This window comes from Drosophila gunungcola, chromosome 3R (genome assembly GCF_025200985.1).
Source record: "Drosophila gunungcola strain Sukarami chromosome 3R, Dgunungcola_SK_2, whole genome shotgun sequence".
In the NCBI taxonomy this organism is placed as follows: Eukaryota; Metazoa; Arthropoda; class Insecta; order Diptera; family Drosophilidae; genus Drosophila; species Drosophila gunungcola.
In genome coordinates, this window is record NC_069139.1 from 9,109,595 (window position 1) to 9,132,556 (window position 22,962).

General features: G+C 44.2%; 3 protein-coding genes across 7 annotated transcripts; 1 reads left to right on the plus strand and 2 right to left on the minus strand.

Moving 5' to 3' along the window:
* Positions 1 to 201: 201 nt before the first annotated feature.
* On the minus strand, positions 202 to 2,043 carry LOC128263750 (hatching enzyme 1.2). The gene is made up of 2 exons (XM_052998899.1): positions 677 to 2,043; positions 202 to 612 (listed from the first exon to the last, which is right to left on the minus strand). The coding sequence occupies exons 1-2, from the start codon at positions 1,496 to 1,498 to the stop codon at positions 358 to 360; spliced, it is 1,077 nt and encodes a 358-aa protein (XP_052854859.1). The 5' UTR covers positions 1,499 to 2,043; the 3' UTR covers positions 202 to 357.
* A 112-nt stretch (positions 2,044 to 2,155) lies between these two features.
* Positions 2,156 to 5,080, minus strand: LOC128263745 (cell division cycle protein 16 homolog). The gene is made up of 6 exons (XM_052998888.1): positions 4,904 to 5,080; positions 4,330 to 4,840; positions 3,992 to 4,274; positions 3,673 to 3,930; positions 2,962 to 3,610; positions 2,156 to 2,904 (listed from the first exon to the last, which is right to left on the minus strand). Exons 1-6 carry the CDS (start codon positions 4,997 to 4,999, stop codon positions 2,545 to 2,547), a joined length of 2,157 nt encoding a protein of 718 aa, XP_052854848.1. The 5' UTR covers positions 5,000 to 5,080; the 3' UTR covers positions 2,156 to 2,544.
* Positions 5,081 to 5,617: 537 nt separating this feature from the next.
* Positions 5,618 to 22,421, plus strand: LOC128252469 (cytoplasmic polyadenylation element-binding protein 1). 5 transcript variants are annotated; one of them, XM_052980209.1, is made up of 10 exons: positions 5,618 to 6,045; positions 6,955 to 7,444; positions 16,903 to 17,095; positions 18,116 to 18,555; positions 19,329 to 19,465; positions 19,555 to 19,804; positions 20,367 to 21,079; positions 21,142 to 21,322; positions 21,381 to 21,766; positions 21,833 to 22,421. In XM_052980209.1, the coding sequence occupies exons 2-10, from the start codon at positions 7,427 to 7,429 to the stop codon at positions 22,203 to 22,205; spliced, it is 2,691 nt and encodes an 896-aa protein (XP_052836169.1). In that variant the 5' UTR covers positions 5,618 to 6,045; positions 6,955 to 7,426; the 3' UTR covers positions 22,206 to 22,421. The 5 variants fall into 5 exon arrangements, with proteins under 5 accessions (XP_052836169.1, XP_052836170.1, XP_052836168.1 ...); XM_052980210.1 differs by lacking the exon at positions 5,618 to 6,045 and adding an exon at positions 6,841 to 6,858; XM_052980208.1 differs by lacking the exons at positions 5,618 to 6,045; positions 6,955 to 7,444; positions 16,903 to 17,095 and adding exons at positions 17,304 to 17,877; positions 17,914 to 17,968.
* Positions 22,422 to 22,962: the final 541 nt, after the last annotated feature.

Here is a 22,962-nt window from a genome sequence, read left to right on the forward strand (position 1 = left end):
TATTAAATGTGATTGTCTAGATAAAATGCCATTAAAGGCTTTTAAATGTTTCTATTAGGGTAATATTTGTCTAAAACTATGTTTATTCTTTAAGTACCACCAATGTCTTTAAATCTATATGAAGAAGTGAACAGTTTTCTTAATTCATTGATATTCGTATATCTTATTTCTTTTCAATTCATAACCAAAGCTCAAACCAAATTGTTTCAATTGATGCTAGATTTTATTAGTTAATGACTAAGCTAGAGATTCAAATATTGGTGCTAGTTGTTTGTTGGTATGTGAGGGATGCTTTAAATATTTTCGAGCGTGGGTGATCGATCGTACGAGCTAGTAGTTTCTGCGGCCAAGTTCTTTTTAAGAGCTTGTCTCCTTTTTCTCATCTCCCAGGCCCAGCCCGCTGATCAGTCCGCCGAGGAAGCTGTCCACGATGGGATTGCCACTGCCAGCAATGGCGCCAGGTGCAGGAGCCGGAACCGGAGCAGGAGCAGGGAAACCCGGAGACACCGGAACAGCATTCACAGTTCCACAATCGTACATGCGGTTCAGCTTCTGGATGTCAAGGTCCGAGAAGCCATTCCTCTGGCCCATCTTTTCGGCTCCATTGGCTTGCTGTTGTTGATGAAAGAGGGAAAGGATTCAGATAAACCCAAAGGACTGGTATCCCCTCACTTACCATGGCCACAATGGTGGGCTGTCCGTTGATGGAGAAGGCGTTCTTGGAGTAGTGCATCACGCTGTCGTAGTCGTAGGGCACTCCAAAGGCCTCGGTGCGAGCGGCCTTCTCGAAGTTGTTCATGGCCGAGGACTGGACATTATTGTACTGGATGGCCACGTAGCCATCGCGCTCCATGCGATTCTGTTCGTGCAGGAAGCCCAAGGCGTGCATCAGCTCATGCATGGCGGTTCCGGGACGACTGAGGCAGCCGGGCGATTGCAGATTCACCTCCTGCTTGCCACCCACTCGACCCACCGACGACCAGCAGCCGGAGTTGTCGCCCCGAATGGAGATGTAGTCCCGCTCCGAGCTGCGCCTCACAAACCGTATGCAGGTGCGACGATGGTACTCCGCGATGGCATTCTCGATGGTGGCCATGTCCCGGGCATTGAAGCTGCCACGGATCTCGTAGGGTACCACGCCATTGGGCCAACGGGAGGATTGGGTGGGCAGGCCGTTCTTCATGATCAGATCCGTTTGCGGCACCAGCATATCGCCCTCCAGGTAGCTGCCCAGCTCCTCCGGATTCATATCATCCGCATCGGCACTGAAGTTGCCCACTCGACTGGCCGTCTGCTCCTCATCCGGTTTGCCGAATAGAGCCGTTCCCAGCGGGGTGAGATCGATGATGTCCTTGCCGAGAGTGGGTGGTGCCTCCTCGATGCCGTTGCCGGGCAGCTCGATGACCTCCGTGTCATCAACATCGTCGTAGGACACATAGGGATGTGCCTGGCAGGCGGTTAAGGCCAAAGCTAGGACTATAAACACTTGTTGGCTCATTGTTGCTCTTTGTTTTCCTTTGGATTTCAATTGCCTCTTAGTTGTAGGGCTGGATTTGAACTGTGCTGTGTTCTGGCCCGGCCGGGATTTATATATTCTCCAGCATAATCTCGCCGACGACGCTTTATCAAACTTTGCCGGTGGCGGCGGCTTTCATATGCATAAACATGTTTTCCACGAGGAAACCAAAAACCTTCGGTGGAGCTGCAATCGTCATCGCTAGCTTCTTGGATTGTCACACGCTTTATGGCCGGGCAAATATTTGGGCAGCGCTCTCGTTAAGCGGTTATTCATGGGGCTGTGTTGTTGGTAGTGTTGGCTGTGCTATTGCCATTAAGTGTATCAGTAGTTTGTTTGCATATCCAAAGTTTAACGACACTTGTACGTAATTTTTCGCCCCCAAAGCGATAACCGATAAGCACTATCGCGTCGACCTCTTCGCTTTATGGATTTATACCGCCTGCTGGGCGAAGATATTCCGGAATAATTTGCCGGCTATTTGGAGTGGAAAGACACGCGGAACACTTAAGTAATTTTTAAATTTTTCACGCGAAGACACGCGAAACAAGTCAAATTAAACGGCATTGAAAAAGTTCAGATTTTAGAAGACAACGAATATTGGTGTACGTGCTAGTTTAGGAACGCAAACTAAACAAGTTACTGTTTGGTTACAAGTTTAGTTCCTTGCACAGACTAAGCTAGCTTTTAATTACAACTTTAGTTTACAAGCTACTGAATGATTGAGATGACTTGGCTAGAACCACTCTTCGATGCCGGAACAATTATGATTCAAATGAGACTTTTGCGCATTCTTAAATACTAAATATGTATGTTATTCACATGGCGGCTACTTCAATAGATGGTGGGAAAAACAGAGCTGAGAAATCCCAAGACTCCGTTCATTAGCTACAAAAAGTACAGATCAAGCATAAACATCTGTGTTTGCTCTGGCCACGAATTAAGTTCAAGTGCATGGCACTTGTTTGCCTGGCTAATGATCGGAGCCAACAACATTAGGGTTTGATATAAGTTAAGGTAAATTTTTTCTAGGTATCGAAACTCATTTCCACCACCATGTTGGAATCGGAGTTGGCGAGCTCCTCCTCCTCATCGAACTTGAGCTTCATCCCATTAAACTTGTCCGAGTTCATCACCCGACGACTGTTGGCCGTGATGTTCTTGGCCACATCACGCAAGGCGGCGCTGCAGATCTCATCAATGGTGGTGGGGTCATCCATCAGGTCCTCGATGCAACTCTTAAGGATGGTGGATGTCACTATGCAGTCCCTGTTGAGGGCCAAGCTCTTGTGGAACGCTTCGATGGCGGGGTCAAGGTTTCCCAGCAGTGCGTGTATAAATCCTATGGAGGTGTAGGTTGTGGGGTTCTGCGGCTTCAATAGCAGGGCCTACAAAGAAAGATAGGTTAAGATTCAAATGCCTAAAGGTTTAAAAAATAGTCTTACGTATTGAAAATTGTATAGGGCCTCCTCGTACTTGTGGATTTTACGCAGCGAGTGGCCCAGATTGATAAATAGCGGCTCCCAGCGGGCCGAGATCTCCTCGTTGTTGGTCTTCGCTCGCTGCTTCACAATGTCCACGGTGCACTGGAAAATGGTGGCGGCGCCGTCAAAGAACTCGTACTCATACTTGATCACTCCAAGCTCATGGAGCACATACACATCCAGCGGCGCTATATTCATGGCCTGCAGGAAAAACTTCTCGGCCAGCTCTAGGTTTTTGGTCAGGCCACACTCCACACCGATGTAGAGCAAGGGCAGATGGCAGCCGCGCATCAGTTGTGTGGCCTTAAAATAGGCGGCCATCGCCTGCTCGTGTTCGTTCTCATTTGCGAAACTGTGGCCGTAGGCCAGCCAGGCGGGTCCATAAAGTCGGTCCAATGCAGTTGCCTTGGAGAGGTAGCGACGAGCGGGATCGCTCTTGCCAATCATGTCGTAGTAGCAGCCCACGGCGTACCAGGAGATCGCCTTGTCCGGATAGCGGTCCACCAGCTTATGGGCCACGTAGAAGAGACGGTTGAAGTCGCCATTCTCCACCAGGCAGGCAATTTGAATGGTCAGCGCATTGTTGTGGAAAGGGTCCACTTTTAGCAGCCTGTGTAATAAGTGAATTATAAGTAAATAAATCTTCTAGAACCTAGATCTTATATCACTCACTCGTTTAGTATTTTCAGGCACTGTTTGTAGTCGCAGTCGTAGAAACACTTCTCCGCCTCGGAGGCCATCAAATCTGTGCTGCGTTGTACTCGGTTCAGGCAATCCCCTAGAGGAATCAAGGTGTCTGTGTCGTTATCCCTTGATCGCCTCCTGCTGGAGGAGTCAAACATGGACCGATGAGAGGCATCAACAAGGGAGGAGGCCTTCGAGAGGCTCGTCTGCAGTGAGAAACTGGGAGCCTTTAGGTCCTCCAGGACTCTGAGAAGGAGAAACGTCTTTGAATGAAATGCAGTGTAATGGAAAAATCAATAGGACTCACTTGCTGGCTGGCGACATGAAATGACTAGGCGTAAGCGGCACCTTAAGGGTGCTTACTTTGGGCAACTGGGAATCCGAGGACCCGGTCTGCTGCACTTTGGCCGTAAATTCCTTAATATACTTCAGTGCATCAGGATTGACAATGGGTGAAATCTCCTCTGCATTGCGGGCCGATATTAACTCGTAGTACTTCTTTAACCGAGATTCGTAGAGTTTGAGAATAAACTTGGCGTCCGTTTCGGTGGATTGCTGGGCCAGAGGCAAGTGTTGCATCAGCTCAAACTCTGCAAGGAATTGGGTTCTATTTAGGGCTTTAGGAAAAAGGAATCCCGTGCTTACCCTCCCAGGCCATCAACATTTCGTGCTGCACCAGAGCCTCCAAAGCCTCGAAACAGTAGACGGATTTGTGGAGAGCCTGTACATAAAAGTCCATGGCCATGCCGCGATTGTCCAGAGCCTCGTAGACCTTGCCTTTCATCAGGTAAATAGAGGACTGCAACTCATTTCGGTGGTTCTCCTCGCCGCCAAAGACGCTGTTGCTCTCCAGGTAGCAGCCGCTGCCGGCATCCACGGGCTGATTGATCAGCGACGTGGTCATCATCTCCACCTCCACGTTCTGGATGGCATTGGCCGCCTCTGTGAACTCCTTGGCCGCATAGAGGCTTTCCAGGAGCAGGTTAAAGCACGGCAGTGAGTTCTTCTCCAGCTTGTGGTGCTGTATGGTGTGGGCAGCGCGATGGTACTCCCCCAGCAAGAACATGCACTGCGCCTGATAGTATATATCCCGGGGCTCTCCTCCACTCAGCACGGCCACCTTTTCCGCCCAGAACAGTGCCGTTGAGAAGCGTCTCTAGAAATGCAATTGGATTTTCAGTGTATCTCCGCTTGCCGGCATTCTGTTTTCGCCTCTTACCATGTCTATAAACTGTTTGACCAGCTGCCGGTACAAGGCCAAATCGATGTGGTCATTGGTGGTTTCGGCACTGGTGTTTTCCGGGTCTCCTGGCATCTTAATTCAGCATAAATTGTGTTTTTCAATGGGAAATTGTAAATATGTTCTGTCGTTGACAATTAACTTAATTGAATATATCTGGCAACGCTTGAAGAACAGATGGTCTTGCCATTCACAGGGAACAGTTGTCCGTGCACTGTGAAAAATAAGAGGGGTTTTGTAAGGGTAAAAACACAAAAAAAAGTGGCTCTTCATAAATATAAATAAATTGGTCCTTATCATTTCCAAATTTTTAAGATTTTTAAATCTCAGTTTTTGAATATTTTTATTATAATTTATTTTTCTGCAAACTTATTAAACATAAAGTTATTAAAGCAAGATCTCTAAAAACTATCAAAAAGTTAAATAAATCAACAGGAAAATAAATAACGAATTTTTTCAGGTGGTTTTACAGCTCGACATTAGTTTACTCATAGGGAATTTAATTTAGTATGTAACAACTGAACTTCTGCAAAGTGTTCCCATAATTTGTACCAAATTTAAAAACTTTTTTTGGAAAAAAAAAACCTGAGCTCTATCGAACAAAAGAGCGATACCGGTTCGAGAGAGCGGTTGTATTCAGTTCGCTCGTCAGAGCCTGCGAAAGTCTATTTAAGCAGCGTTGCAGGCCGTGGCTTGCCCACAATATCAAAAAAATCCCGACAAAAATCCGAGAATAAAATATCACGGGATGATATTTAGTTTCTTCTAATAATTTGTATTGCCCCGGAAAAGTTCGCTGAAAGTTCAAGCTAAATTTTAAGCCGAACAGAGCGCCGCCCCCATTCAACAATCGGAATATTCAACAATCAAAATAGTTTAATAGTAAAGAAATGCATCCGTGAGTGGGGAGTTTCGGCGAAATAGCAGGGGCAGCAGAGAGACGGAAAACGGCGAAGGGCGTGCAAGCAGAAGTAACGGTTCCACTGACGGCGTGTGTGCGAGTGTGTGTAAAAATGTGCTTGGCGGACGACAAAGGCAAAGGGAAGCGATTGCGGGTGTGGAATTAAAATTAAATTCACACGAATTTATGCGCGAGGCGCGTGTTTTTTGGCAAATCCTTGGTATGTATTGATGTTAGCCGGCACAACAAATGGTTGACTAAAAAAACGGAGCCGTGTGCAGAATAGTTCGTAGGAAAAAAGGGCAGCGGCTCATTTGTTCTCTCATTCTTACCGTGCGCATTTTACAACTTTACAACTACACACTACTAGTATGTGCTGTTAGTTCCTATTTTTTGATATTTTCTTTGGCTCACGTCATCTCCTCAAGAACAACAACAAGCCATCGCCTCCTCAAATACACACAGAAAAAAATGGTCTAAATGCGCAGGTCATTTTACTGTTCAATTGGTTTGAACTTTAGTTTGCTTAATATGGCATGAAATCACAATGTATATATTAACATCACGCTACATTTTTACGAGTTGAATTTCAAATTAAAATTCTGGGATCGGCTCCCAAAATAATATAAAACTGATCATTATATTCATTATATTACATAAAATTTTCTCTCTGTGTGCACACTTATTCTTACTACCCATTATTCTACGCACAGAGAGAGAGAGGGAGAGAGTGGAGAGAGAGCGAGACAGGGCTTGGCTCCATATCCATTTTACAACTCCAACTTCGCTGCCGCTGCTCATTTCATGCTGATTTATGGCTCTAATAATAGGTTCGCTCAACACACAGCTTCCGAAAGGATTACCACCCAAAAGGATAATGCATAGTTTGTGTTATTGGCGACCATAAAAGGGGACTTTTAAAGTAAACGTCCCAGGATTACAGTTAATTACAGTTAGCCGGGGCCAGCGAGCAAGTGAGATAGAGAGAAAGACAGGGATACGCCTTGATCGATTTACGGCATTTAACGCTTAAGTGCGTACGCGTGTGTTTTCCTTAAACTCCAGTGGTTCGGAAACTACAAAGAGTTGGTAGTTCCCAATTATTAATTCAAGCTTGTGATATTTTCAGGCCTTTGGAAATTTGCATCGTTGACGAGGCGGAATAATGAATCGATGACTATTTGCTGCTGATACGGCCACATCTGCCAGCTGTCTTGGGTCGCCACCTCTCACTCACACTCGCGTTATCCTGCGAAGCCCAAAGAACAATAACAACAAAAACCAGACTCCTTGCCCGAGGCTTAGCTTGTCAGTCGAACTCCAACCACAGCCAACCCGAACTCCAACTCAAACGGCAGCCAACTCCAACAAAAAAAGCCTGCGCAGGACAGAAAGAGAGAGAGAGTGCGCTAAAGGGCTCTCCGCCGGCTGTGGGAGAGGAAAAGAGAAGGAAAGGACGAGAGGCGGAAGTGGTGACATCTGTTTTGCCGCTTTGTCAGATTGCGGATGCTGCTGCCGAACACGAACGAAGACGAGCGAGCACGAACGAACAAGGAGCACAACGTGAACAAGTGTGGAAATTGGAATTTTTATTCAAAACAATGCCCCTGCTGCAACAGGTATGTAAATAATAATAAAACCCATTCGCACTCCAGAGCGGTAATTGAAACGCTCACGTACGACTGGAGTCGCGCAAGAGAGAAAGGGAGAGAGTGAGAGGACGAGAGCGTCATCAGCTGGTTTTCAAGCTTACCTACCCAATTGGGATTTGTGAGTGACTGGCCTGGGATGATCCTAATAAGATTAGAGCCCAACATTACGCCTTACTTTTGAGAGTTATCCACCTAGCCGCCCACCACCCACACCCATCCGCCCACGTCTGTTGCACATTATGAGTAGTTAAATTCGATTAAACTTGCGGCGTTTTGTGCGCTAGACTCTGCTGCGCCTCCTCTTCGTCCTTGCTGCTGCTGGCTGGGTGTTTAATTGTACTCTTTGTTGCGCAAAATAGTTGCGTGATTTAATTTCGCTCGCCTTTATATGTTTTTTAATTCACTTAAATGAGATGATTCGATTAGAACACTCGGCGGCACAAAAAAGCGCCGGGCGAGGAGCGTTGAGAAAAACGGAGACGAACAGCGTTAAAGTAATTGTACTGTTTCACAAAGGCTACACAGCTAATAGATTTGTTGCACCTTTATTATGCCCCTTAAAAATAATAGGGAAATCTAACTGTTTATTATTAATAAGTTATTTAAAAGTACTTTGTCATTTTTTGGTTTTGTTAAAGACCTAAGAAAATATTTACCTAAGAACTAAAAGAGTGCACAAAAATATAAAATATAAATAAGTTGTCAAAGAAATAAACAATTGTTGGGTATGGAAATTGTCTCAATAAGATGAGTATTAAATTAATACCACAAAAGTATAAAAATATGACCTTAGACTACAGTTTTAGACTCTTCGGTATGGAAATGAAAAAACTTAAAAGTAAGGGGGCTATAATATTTAATTTAATTTAATATTGAATTAATACTTATATTGTAATACTGTATGTAGTTTATTTTCAAGACACACTTATTAAAACTTAATTTTCAGTTTATATACATAGCTAATTTACTCTTATCGACTTTAAAATCAATACTCTTTTAGAACGGCTTTAGACACCACGTATTTTTAATTTGCCAAAAAGATAAACTCTGTACTGAAAAATGTTTTTTTTTTTTTTAATCTAATAACACGCTTTAGCGTTAGAGCAGTGAAAATTATAAGACAGAATCTCGCGACAAATATCCCTCATGATTACTTGTCCCGCCATAAATATTCTTTATCCTCTGAAAAATCAATTATGCTGCCTGACAATCCCATCACATCATATCAATACACATCAAAATTATGTCAGATGCGGCAATTGCCCTTCACCTCCACATGCGAGTTATAATCATTACAATATCCTTTATGCTGATACGCACATGCTAACCAACCCGACCACTCAGCCCATGTCCCGACCCCAGACTTGATTTAAGCGATCCTAAAGCGACTGTCAATATGTGTGACAGGTTTTTTAAGACGCGTCCCCTCGGTGGAGCACTTGGTCCCATTGTTGGCTACGTCTTCGCCGCCCGTTTGTATCCTTGCCACGTCTTCCGCCTTCGCAAAAAGTTGCTCATTGTCGACTGTGACAGGAGACCCGAGCCCGTCTATTGCTCATCATTCAGGCATTTGACGACAGACGACGCACAGGGGTTGAGGAAAAGCCGCCTTGACTACGTCAATGGATTGGGGATGGTTTTCAAAGAGGCGAAGGTGGAGGTTGTGGGTCCTGTGCTGCATCCGTGGCCCGAGTTGGCTGACAATGGAGCTGCGCATTTGTTACAATGTTTACACAAATATTTAAGGATAATCCGACGATTTCAAAGGGGTTATTATGCAATTTTTCTTCTCATTTTATTGTGGCTGCCAGCAGCGGCAGCAAAATGGTAGAAAAAAAAAGATCAAAATATAGCCATCTGAATAACTAAATGCAAAATGTCAATTTCGTCGTGTAAGCAGCAGTATATCCCTCTTGCTGTATTGCTGTACATTCATATTTATTTGCTGGTAATGTCTAAAATGCGTCTACTTCATGCCAACGTGGCGTGTACTTAATGTCCTTCCCCCCTGTCGTATTATTTATGTTTTTTGCATTCATTTCCATTGCACCATTGCCCGCTGTTTAAAATGCCTATAAATAATGTGGGGGGTCACAACGGAAAATTTGTCGGTCATAAGAAATGCTGTACATTTTATTTGCCATTTTAAGCTGTGGGATGTGTGATGTCCTTCTCTGCATACGAGTATATCCATATCCGTGCCCTGCTGTGACATCGTTTCGTAAAGCATTTTTTTTTTATTGACCCTCGCTCAGCATCCAAAGAAGCTAACAGCCCATGTAGAGTTCAGTGCAGGTCAGTCTATAGATGGCTCCGGGGAGTTGTTAAAAGGACGTTTTGGTCCAAGATAGCAGATGTTTTCTTTGTAGGCAGCTAGAGATTAAATAGGTGGAACAAAAATAAAATTCGTGCATTAGTCAAATTATATCAAAACTTTGGCCAATAATATGATTTAAATTAAAGCAAAGTATAATTTGTTAGTATAAAAAATAATACGAATAATACATACAATGTTTACTATTCAAAAATGTTTAATGGATAGAGTGCTAGAGAAATTGCAGTTTTATTTTCAAATATTATTAAACATATGGAACCCAATTACTTACTCCTTTTTCAATTTATAAAATACCTGTTGCACCAACCAAAACCCCTTAAACAGTATTACATTACTGTGTAATTAAGCGAATACTTGGCCACTTTCCCTAAACGACAGTCTGCAAATGGCAGTTATTAGCCAGCTTAAATTTGATTTCCGGCGGGCAAATCATTGGCATTATTCAAACCCGAACTTAAGTGAGTCGACGAGTGGGGCGTAAATGATGTCGAGCATCATTGTGCTGGGCGGCATTAACAGTTGGTTATGTATACTTAAGTATATGCCTCAGGCTAGCTTGCGATGTCCAGGCCGCCATTGCCACTCCCAGTCATACAGCTACTGCTACTGCTCCTGCTCCTACTCCTTGGCAGACTATTGGAATGCCTCGACATTTCGCGCAAATGCCAAAAGTACAAGGCGGCCGAGGCGTCCTCCAACAATGCGGTGGCAGCAGCCACAGGGCACATCATTAAAATGTCGATACCAAGCAAATCACACGCCCGCCGCCAGCGAGAGGGATAACAACCAAGAAAATATCAACCAGGGTGCGTTTGTTGCACTGCGGTGGTTGGGTTGTTTGGAGTGGGTATCGGTTCGTATTAGGGCGTAGCCCAGTGCAATATGAGCCTCTGGCATTTAACAAAAATGAGAAAAAAAAGTGCGGAAAATGGCAAAAAAAAAATGGAAAACTGAAAAACAGAAAAAGAGTGCAAAATTCAATTGAATTTACTTCGCCAGACGTTGCAGAGTTGCACACACTACTGGGCTCAACTAGCATTTAATGCATTGGCAGTGTGGCATGCGTGGTTGTTGTGCACTCCTTCACTCCCCCACTCCTGCACCCACCACCACCCACTTTTCGTGACCCCCTGAACTTCGCCTGATGCCCACCATTATTGTGGTTGAGCGGATGACGAAAGGTGGCCGAGAGGGTATCATCAGGCCTTTTGGCCAATGACGAGGGCGAGGGATGGCAGGCAGTGCGCGGTGGCATATACACAATGCTGTTGCGTTATCATTAAAAGCGAACAAAAATGCGGCAAAAGAAAATAGAAGCAAACAGCAATGAGCAACAGCAACATCAGCCACAGCAACAACAAAACAACAAAAACAACAACAATAAAAGGCAAACCACAAAAGGCCAGCACCCAGTTGGAGTCGCCTCTTGTTTTGTATATCCTTGCAAAGGTTCCCTGCCAGTCTGGGGAGGGTTTTAAAAATGCCCATGATAAAGCACTTGGGATTCTGTTAACAACCTCTGTCATTGAAATTATGAGTTTAAATTTTTGGGTTTCAACTGCTATAATGCTATTAAGCAGTTCTCGCAAATAAAGTTTTTGAATACATTCAAATAGAGTAATTATCATTCGACTTGATGAAGTTTGCATAAAATACTTTTACATACAAAGATACTTTGCATAAAATGCAGGCAAGGGCTAGTTTGAAGATTTAGGGGTAGCCTTGCTGGGCTCTTGGCACGACCTAACAAAATTTAATCGTCGTTTTATATAATACAACTGAATATGTGCAGATTATGTCTTTGGATAAGCAGATATTAATATAGCATACTTAAAAGGGCAGTTATTTTTTTTGCATATGTTTCAATCTTGTTTGAAAATTATTGTTTGATTATTATCTAACATGACGGAAAGAAGTATCTAAAATTCGAGCTTTTTTTTTGTGCAGTCCTGAAACTTTGTTGTGTTTCTGTTTTTAAATAGGCCCGGAAAGTTATGCCTTTTCGCCTCGTGGGCTGCCTAAAAAATGTGCAGCATGCACCCCCGGTGGTGGCTGGCTGGGCGTATCATCACTAAAAGCGGCACCACCATTTGGCAGGAGCGGGTGGAGAAGCACCACCACCACCACCAGAAACAGATCCGCAGATCCAGCGGCAGATAATGCAGTGCGGAAAACGCGCGTGTTTTATTTCCACTTAGCACTCATGCAAATGTGCATGTATTGAATGCCTGTTGACGGCTGCTTGGCCCCTTCCATCGCCCCCCTTTCCTTGGAGCCACCCCCTCGCCACCACCCACGCTCCACAGCCGCACGAGAGAAACAATAACAACGGCAACAAAGCGCCGAGAATCGGAAATGTTGCCGTTGAAACTGAAATGTCGCTACGCTTCTCTCGTTTGTTATCCAAAAGGAGGAGGGGCTGGCTACGCCCATGTAAAGGCTGCTGCTGTCAGTGACTTGCCTGAATTACGATATTGTTATTATTAAATGGATGGGCTGCATGCGAAAGGAAGCTGCAACTGCGACTGACTCCGCTGAAAAGAGGATAAGAGAAGAAGGAGGTCCTGCCGGCCGGGAAGACGTCTGCATGCGCTTTGATAGTTGAGTTTTGATCCAGAAAGGCATTTAATGTCTTGTTTTCATTTTGCACAAAACATAGGACACAAAAACAAGCACTAGCACTCGCACTCGACGAGAAGAAGGCATGCAGTTATGTAAATATGAGGGCGACACATCGCGTCGAATCGTCAAAGCTGATGAAATGGCACTCCTTTCTCGACATGCTCAAAACTCAATTTTATTTGCTCAGGCATTGGCATTTAATGAAATGCACAGCACAGCACAGCACAGCAGCACATCACAGCAAAAACACAAACAAGGCAACAGCAGTTGCTGAGCGAAGGGTAAGAAGGATCAGGATGCAGGAAGCAGGATACGTAGGCGCAGCAATTACGTGCCAGTGCATCGGAATTGGAACCCAACCCAAGCACTGCTTGCTGTCCTGCAGGCATTTGCATCTTATCGAATCCCTGCCCCCCACCCAAAGTCGCAGTCGAAGGAGTCTCGTCTCCGGTGAATAGTTTTTAATTTAAAAACATTAAACGATTTTGTTCTACACCACCATCGCGTTCTAGGGAAATCCATTTACTTGAACCTTTACTACAGATATCGGTTAGGACTTATAAACATTTAAAACGGTTAAGAGTATAAATAAATTGCTTAAACCTTAGAGATACAGCCACCACAAAGGGTATTAATTTCTAACTTTTACTATAATTAAAAAAGTTACTAAATTACAGTAACAGTAAATTAGTATACTTTTTGTTTCATCTCATAAAAATATTTGTAAATATTCTAAAAAGTTTTTACTATTTATCAAAATTAATTGAATTGTACAACTAAATTACAGCAATCAAACATAATTGCTAAACATAGTAAACAAACTAACAAGTGAATAACAATACCAATGGTTTTTACAATACAATTTTCAATTATTGTTTTTTTTTGTGACCAATCCAGCGATACGATAATCAAACGTGTAAAATAACTTTATAATTTGCCAATATTTTGCTGGCAAATAAAAACTTTGTCGTAAATTGAGTTGCATTTACTTGATTTCCCCTTTGGCGAACACCAATCGAATTCACCCCATCCCCCAATTTATAGATCACACAACTCCATAAATTGTGCATCCCGAATCCGCTGAAAAGATGGGGGTTTGCCTTTCAGGGGATTTAAACACTCGCCACGTAATATGCAAACACTCTATTACCGCTGGCAAATTCAAATGCACTCGGCCATAACTCTTATCCTTTATGGACTCGCCGCCAACCTCCTTGTTGCCACAGCCCCCTTTTGCGATTTCGTTTTCGCCCACAAGTTGGCAACATGTAATCGGCCATAAAAAATTACAACTGTGCATTAACCTCTGGCTGCTGCGGTCACTGGGAGCCGGAAAAAGTTCAGAAGGCAGAGGGAACTCGAAACGAAACGAAACGAGACGAATCGAATGAAGTTGACCTCGGGGAGAAGGGTTGTGTAATGGGAGGAATGGCGACGACAAGGACAACATCGTTATTGAACGCTTATCACTACATGCCATCAAATTTTAATGCCGATAACCCTTTTGGGCCAGAGGGCCATAGGAGGAAGCATTGGGCGAGAAGGAAAAAAACAGGAGCAGAACATCTAATAAGTGTTGTAAGCGATGCAAACATAATAATTTGTATGACTTCTGAAAGCAGAAACTTGTAATTTTACAGAGGCCGCGGCCCCGGAAACGCTTTTTATCCTCAGCATGCCACATCGTGTGTGAGTGTATTCGCTCCGCTAAAATGCAGGCCAGGCCCAGAACGAAATCCCAGCCCCAAAATCAGCCCATTGGCAAATCGCTTGCCAAAAATGAAATGCAAGGAAAGTCCAAGTCTCTAAGTCTCCAAGTCTCACACAAGGGCCAAGTCAAATGGACATGGGATAAATAACTACTGAGTTATGGGTGGAACGGCAACGGCTACTTGGCCCCATGGCTGACATCTTCGGATCGGACGCAGAGAGATGCCGAATATCTCCATGTAGCCATCAGCGGGCAGAGAGTGGATGTGGATGGGGATGTGGATGTGGATGTGGGCACAAGCAATGCCATTGAATCAAATTTTCCAAATCCTCGGCGACAAAAGACATGGAGCAGGAGAAGAGCTGAAACTGAATCTGAAACAGGAGCATCGATATATAGGGGAGGTTCTGCAGTCGGCGGAGATCTCGCAGGCGGTGGGGCATAAGGAATAGAGTAGTCAATAGACCAGGGTGCTATCTATGCGTCAACGGGTGGTTAAGATTTTTTGTCGTATTCAATTTCGTTGTTTATGGGCTTTTTTCCGGGACGAGAAAGTAGTTGTGGGCCGGGTATCGCTGCTTGATTGAGCTGTTCCTACATTCGTGTCGACTCTTGATTTCACTTTTAAAAAGTTATTTTGGTCTAGATTTATTGAATGGCTTTATTTTGCAAAACAATTATCTTGATGTACATAATTTAAGATTTTATAATCATTTTTGTTTTGTCAAATTTAACCCATACATTTTTAAACATTACACTTGCAGTTGTATATTTGTATTAAATCATTTATTAGGCAGAAACAAATAAATAATATTTCTTGCAACTATTGTTTTAAGACATTTGATTTTTAGCTGCAGGGGGTAAACAAGTCCTTAGAAAGAGCATTCCTGCTTTCCTTTAAAGGCAGTGAGTGGCCTTATATTCTCGTTAGTCTCTTTGACGCCTTTTCTATTTCCGCCAGCGAAAGCTTTTAGCGTCTTACTGCTGTTTTTGACGACGAATCCGGGGGAGGATACGTCTGCGGATGAGATTGCGGATGCGGATGCGGACGCGGCCTCGGCATTACAAAATAGCTTGAAGACTTTTTGTAATTTGCATTCGTTGACGCCGTTTTTTTTTTATCGCCTACCACATGTTGTAACTGTGCGTGGGTGTTGTGATGGGTGGGCGGTGTGACGTACGCGCAGGCTAGAAACAAAGTCTGAAATCCCCCACAAAAAAACACATATAGGCCACAATGCCGCCCCTCAACGGAGCCGAGTTGTCCGGCACTCCTTCGCAACACCGCTCGCTGGTGGGCGTGTGATTGCCGTGCGTGTGCTCGGATGTTCGTACCATTTCCGACTTTGCACGTACCTTCATCAAGTTGTCATTCAATTTTTAAATCCATAGCAAGTTTTGTACTTAACATAGTTGTGACAACTTGACAAAGACCAAGGAAGCCGTCGACTGTCGCTCCGTTCCCGGCATTCAAAACTTGCCGACGGATGAAAGTTCTTTTCTTCCCTCCACACTTGTCAGTCCTTTATGTGGCGGTAGATCTTTAACTTGTGCCCCTAACCATTTACTAAGTCCATTTGTGCCAGGAAGAGCGCATCGTTTCCACTTGCTAAACAAGTGAACAAATGAGTTTTCGCAAGTTAATTAAACTTGTTATGTATTTCATGCCCAAAACAAATCACTTGAGAAAATGTTCTCATGGTTGATCAGTGGTAGCATTTATAAATGACTATTTACTTTGATTAACTAGACAAAAAAATTATTCCTTTGAGTGGAATTTATGTAAGTCTATGTCGAAATAGTTAAATATTGTTAAAATACTATTTCGGTCTATATATTTCAAATGAATTTCAATGCCCGTGTTCTAGTTGAATGCCCCATCTTTCATATAAATGTGAAGTCGCTTTAAAATCCAGTTTGCTTACTCACTAACTACCATGGACAATCGAGAACTGGGTGACAATCACTCTAGCGAATCCTTTTTGGGTAACTGGAGCAACTCTTTGGCACCCACTCATCAGCTGACCATTGACAATGACTTGTTGCCTTGGCTTTGGCACATTTCGTTTCATCCACACCCAAGCCCTCGTCATTCATGCCACAAAGACACATGCCCTCCTCCCCTGTTCATTCCCGATTGCTGTCACTCGCCTCGATTCGTTTGCTTTCGTTTCGTTCCGTTCCGTTTCGTGGGCTGCATTAATCCGGCGTAATGAGTTGTACGCCATTTTGCGCTAAATTGTTTGGTGAGTGCCTGATAACAATATTTGCACTAATTTGGCATTTTTAAGTGTGCTCCACAGACACTTGATGCGCTTTTAATTGCGCCCAGGCGCTCGAGAGTGCTTGAGAGGAGAGCGAGAAAGATGGAGATTCAGAGGAAAGTGCGACAAGGGTCGGCTCCTGTGAGGTGCTGGAAAACGGGGAAGAGTGGGTGGGGAATTCTCAGGGGCTGATGCGGTGGGGGGGTGGGGGGCATTGTCTCCTTGTGGCTGTCCTCGTGCGGTTGCCACGTTGCAGCCTCCACTCTGCGTCGCCTGGCATGTGGCAAGAAATGTGAAAGATAAACGATTCATTAGTTGCTGCCGTTGGGTGGCAGGGCCAAACCCTTTCACCACCTGACACACCGACAACAGAAGGAGACAGAAAGACAATAAAAGTTTTGCCAACTGTCGCCCGTTTTTATTACGTTTGCAGTTCAAATCTCTTGCTTGATGTCATCGTTCTACAAGGCTTTCTCTCTCTACTTATTTCCAGTACGACACCCCTGATTGCTCTGGTTCTGGTGGCAACATGCGAGCCCTGAGCGGAAACTCAACCACGGAGCTGCTGCAGAAACACTCGATCAGCTCCTACCTGGAGCACCACCAGCAGCAGCAACAGCAGCATCAGCTGCAACACAATCTGCTGGACAGATGCAACGACGAAGGCTTGATATCTTTCATCAATGGTGAGCTTAATATCAAAATTTGTCCCATAAGAAGATTCGGTGCTAAAGAATTCGCGTTCCGCAGTAAGGATATAAAATGTTTTATGACAACAAGAGGGTCGCATAAAACTATGAGGAGGGGTATTCAAAAATTTTAAAGAATTGGTCTTTTCATTTTGGATTTTATGTCTTAAGACACTTTGTACTACATTTCTTTTACTTTGCTGTCAAAGTCGCTGTACACTGGAAATGTCAGATCCACACAGAAAACATTTCAATAGTTTTTTACTTTTAGAAGTCGGCACACATAATTCGTAGACACACTGTCATCATTCATATTAAGTTAATTTAAACAGACAAGTTACAAGTCGGACTGCAGAAGCGTGGTCCGCGGTATAAAAATTTGCATTTACATTTCGATTTAAAATTGTCACTACTGCAACCAAGAAGCGGAAATTAAATTTTACAGTAGCACTCGAAATTTTAAATAAGTCAATCTCCAAAATTGTATATGCCCAATAAGAAGACGCTGACAAAGAAGCAGTCCCCCCTGCAGTAAACGTAGTCGAAGGCCGGCCAGGATTCCATCAGGATTAGCACACATGTTGAAAGTCGAGAAGCCATACATGGCGGTATCGCCGGACTCGTTTGAATTTGGCAGCAGTAGCGATGTGAGCTCGACCAGCAGTAGCAGCGACGACAGTAGTTGCAGCAACACAAGCAACGCAAGCGCCAAGGACCCTGGCAGGCTGGCTGCTGGTATCGGGACCCAGAACTTGGCCCAAGACGACGGCAATACCAATACCAATACCAATACCAATACCAATACCAACACCAACACCAATACCAACAGCAGTGGCCAGAGCAACATGGACAACACAAACAGCAACTGCAGTACGCTTAATTTATTAGCAGTTTTGTCGAATATTTGCAAAGTGCTTGAGGGGCAATAGTTTTGATTTATCGAGGGCTGGGCAAACTTTACGATAATTGTTGACATTGTACTTACCCCACCATACCATCTCTCCTTTCTGTCTGCAGATCCAATCACACTGAACGATCTACTCGGCCTGTGCGGCAGTGGTGGCGGCAACGGGGTGGTCGGTATTGGCCAAAGCCCCTCGACATCGTCCACGGCGTTGGGCGGAGGAGCTGCCAATGGTGCAACAACGGCAACAGGAGTAGTAGTCCGAGCAGGAGGATCGGGACCGGGTCAAGGAGGAGTCGTGGGACAAACCACCGCCACGGGCAGCAGCCCGGCGGGCAACCCATCCGCCAGCTTCGGGGGCAACGGCAGCAGCAGCGACGTCAGCAATCTGCTGCTCGCCAATGCGGCAGCCGCTGCTGCTTCCGCTGCCGCCGCGGCTGCCGGCGATGGCGCTCAACTGTCCGCCAATGCGGCCGTCTACGCTCCACTGACGCCCAGCTCCACTCAGTCCTCGGCGTCGCCGGGCACCAAGTCCAGTTTTGACTACTTCCAGGTAAGGCCAGCTTCCGACTCCGAACCAATCTCCCGCCCGATTGATGCCTGTCCTCGGGTTCTGACCTTCTGCACTCAATTTGCACCGAATTCTCGTAACTTTTTGCTTGTACTCGTATCTAATCCTTCAAAAAAAAAAAAAGCCAAGCCGTGTTACTCATGCACGTGGACCGAAACTGTCTTATGATTTTCTAACTTTTCCCCACTGTCTTCTCTGTCTCTCTGTGTTGATGGGTGGGTCGAAAATAGAATAATTGATTTATTTAATAATATTAACCAATTATTATAAACTTAAATCTCGATTTTGTCCATTAATCTACGATGAGATAAGATAAATGTATAATACCATTACCTTGAAAAAATACAAAAAACTTATAAACCTTAAATGAAGTTCAACAAACGTATGAATCTCTTGATATACGTTGATTTACGTATTACGTTAATTTATTAATATTTAAAACCTGATTTAATATACCTACAATCTTGATAAGTCTTCAAAAACGTATACAATTGATACAAATCTGTAGATACATATTAAACAAAGAATCGACCCACTCTGTATTTTGTCATATTGAAAATAACCTTGCAGATGCTCTATAACTAATTTTTTGATTTTTCCATGCGGGAATTCTCTATTGCTAAGCGACCTGCAAGGGTATTTGAAACTTCGTTTCAGCGAAGTTATCTGTTGTCGTTACCGTTTCCTTTCCTCGTTTTAATTTATTTGTTCGTTTCCATTCTTTCTTTCTTTTTTGGGTGAATTGGCGAACTTAGTTTGAAAATGTTGCACAAAGTAACCCACTTAAGGCTTTCCAAAGAACAAACATCAGCTTCGATTGCTCTGCACCCTTATCGCCAAGTACGCCTACATCTATTTACAATCGCTCCTTTCACAGTTCACCTTTAGTCAGGTAATAACCAAGATATTATAATGTGGCACTCGCTTCATGGCCCATTTGACCATTAATTTGACTAACCGAGCTCCACTTGACCCTTCCAGCGACAGCAGCAACTCGTCGAGCGGCAATGGCCTCTCCCTGGACTCCATCAACATGCTCTACCACCAGCAGCAACAACAACAACAACAACATCATCAGCAGCCACAGAAACAGCCGGGATACACCAGCCTGGGTAACTCCACTGGCAGCGGATTGGGGCTGAGTCTGGCAAACGCCTCCACGCGCTCAAACTCGCCAGAGAGCCAGAACAGCGGCCAGTCGATAACCGAGCCCAACCTACTGGATATGATTGTAAGTTCTTAATACACAAGCTGGACAGAAATGGGGTCTTAATTGCAATCCTTTTGTTCAACAATACGCCTTATTTATTAAAGATAAAAGTATAAACATAGATTTATTTTAAAGATTACACTTGCTTTTACTGAATAGTGAACCCGACTAAGATAGAACTAGCTAGTTTAGTATGAACGTGACCTCAGACTCCTCAGCTATCTCTGGGGATGAAAGTTGAATGTAGAAATTATACCTTACACTTTATGAATTCAAAAGAGTGCAGACAACTTAAAAAAAGGTTTTGTATCTATCTCCAAAAATGACAAATTTTGAAATAGATAAAAGACTGTTTCGATTTTTCTATCATTTATAAAAATTTGACATAGCTGTAGGACCTATTTTTACACATCATTTTTATACAAACTAATTTAATCATTTATCAAAATTTCTGTAATTAATAGCCATCAATGGCTAAAGTTTTGTATAAGGTAAAATCAACATGATTACAAGCTACTTCACGACAGTGTTTAGGCATTATAAGTTGTATCTCTATATAAATGTTTTATCTGTGCTCTTTCAGAATCTGCTCTCTGTAAATAGCAACAAACTTGTCTCTATGCAGCAGCAGCAACACCATCACCAATCGCAACAACATCAGCAGCAGCAGCAGCCACACCAGCTCCAGCACCAGTACGCCAATTTGAACAGGAACTTTGAGCAGCAAGTGGCCGCCAACGGAGGTGGGCAACAGCACGGTTACGAGCAGAACGGCGTGGGCATGGGCGTGGGAGCTGCCAGCGGAGGCAGCGAGAACTGCCTTAATCACTATACTTTGGAGAACCTTGCCAATGTGGACATGGAGCTGGCCAAACTGCAGAATCTGCAGCGCATCAACACGCTGAAGTTGCTGCAGGCCCAGACGCAACAGATGCCGCTGATCAATCAGCTGCTCCAGAGCTATGCCGGCAGCACCATGGGCAGTGTCGCGGGAGGCAATCTCAATAGCCTTATGAACATTGGCGGCTCGAGCAACGGCGTGGGCATGGCCGAAATGACTGGAGGCGGAAGCGGTGGCGTCAGCGGAACAACCAATGATGGCCACTTGGATCGCGTGGCCAAGTTCCACAGGAGCTCTGCGGCCCTGTGCGATGCCACCTGCACTTGGAGCGGACAGCTGCCGCCGCGTTCGCACCGCATGCTCAACTATTCTCCCAAGGTCTTCCTCGGCGGCATTCCCTGGGACATAAGTGAGCAATCGCTAATCCAGATCTTTAAGCCGTTTGGTTCCATCAAGTGAGAGTTTTCATAGCGGACTAAATTTATACCTGAGTAATTTAACTTCTTTACCTCGACAGAGTGGAGTGGCCCGGCAAGGAGCAGCAGGCTGCGCAGCCCAAGGGATATGTCTACATCATATTTGAGTCGGACAAACAGGTTAGGGCCTTGCTGTCGGCATGCGTTGTTCAGGTGGATGACTCGCAGAGTGGCAGCAACTATTTCTTTAAAATCTCATCGCGTCGCATCAAGTCCAAAGATGTAAGTATAAAACAAACTTCTTGAAAAATAGTGACTAATTGTGATGTTACTTGATTAGGTTGAGGTTATTCCATGGATAATTGCCGACTCGAACTTTGTGCGCTCCAGCTCCCAGAAACTAGACCCAACGAAGACCGTATTTGTCGGAGCCCTGCACGGAAAACTGACTGCTGAGGGCTTGGGTAAGATCATGGATGATCTTTTCGACGGCGTTCTGTATGCCGGTATCGATACGGACAAGTACAAGTACCCAATTGGATCGGGACGTGTGACTTTTAGCAACTTTCGCTCGTACATGAAAGCAGTGTCGGCTGCCTTTATCGAGATTCGGACCACGAAGTTCACCAAGAAAGTGCAGGTGGATCCGTATTTGGAGGACGCTTTGTGTTCAATATGCGGAGTACAACACGGCCCCTACTATTGTCGCGAGTTGTCTTGCTTCCGGTGAGTTCAAGGGGTTAAACTATCGGCATTTTATAAAATATGTTATTATGATCATTATTATTGCAGATACTTCTGCCGCAGCTGCTGGCAATGGCAGCACAGCTGCGATATTGTCAAGAATCACAAGCCATTGACACGTAACTCCAAGTCGCAGAGCCTGGTCGGTATCGGACCATCCTCGTCGACCGTTTCGCTGGCCTCATCCAGTCACAGCATCAACGGCGACAACAAAATGGGGCACAGCCAGCAACATCAGCACCAGCAGCAGCAGCAGCAGAAACACCAGCATCAGGTTCCACAGCAGTCGCAGGTCCACAATCTCAATATGATGGGCAACTCAGGAGCGACCAGCGCCGCTGCTACATCGATGTACAACTATCAGCAGCGACAGCATCAAAAGCACCAGCAGCAATTGCAGCACCAGTATCAGGCTATTTAGACTGCTACGTCTTTTATCCGCACTGTTTTAACGGATATTTCCGCACTTACCATGTGCGGAACTTTGGACTTTTAGGCAACGTAGAAAAAAAATGGCGCACACGTTTTCCCAGACAGTTTTCTTGGAGCCATTGGAGACCCGGGCTCATCATCGTCATTTTCATTGTGAACACAGTTTTATTAATGTGTATATTAGATTGGTACGATATGAAGCTTACACATTGAATTTCCTTTAAGGTAATTAGTGTTAGTCGACTCCCCCCACACAAACCAAACAAAACAAAGACCCCCACATTCATACTATTTTTTGATAATCATGCTTACATATCAGCATTTGAAGCTGGCATTCGAATGCTAAACGAATGATACATGAAATCAGCAATTTCATTTACCCACACCCCTCATCAAAATACTACTCAAGTTACTTTTTGGCTAAGAAAGCTGTTAATAATTTCTAATTTGTACATGTTTAATTTTAAGCGAATGAATCAGCGCGGTAAATGCTGAACTGAAAGAGTCTCGACCAATTTTTCCGCGTAGAGAGATTAGGATATGAATTTTTGTTATGTTTTGCGCTATTACTGAGGAATTTTATGTGGTTTCTTTTTACATAGCCAAGCCCCCAGACCCGAGTTAAAATATGATCATATGATTTGGATTGTCCGTTAAGCGTTTATCAAGGAATTTCAATTTTTAAGAAGACATTTTAAAAATTGTAAATTCGTTTAACTCATCAGTCTCCCCTTTTTGTTACTCAT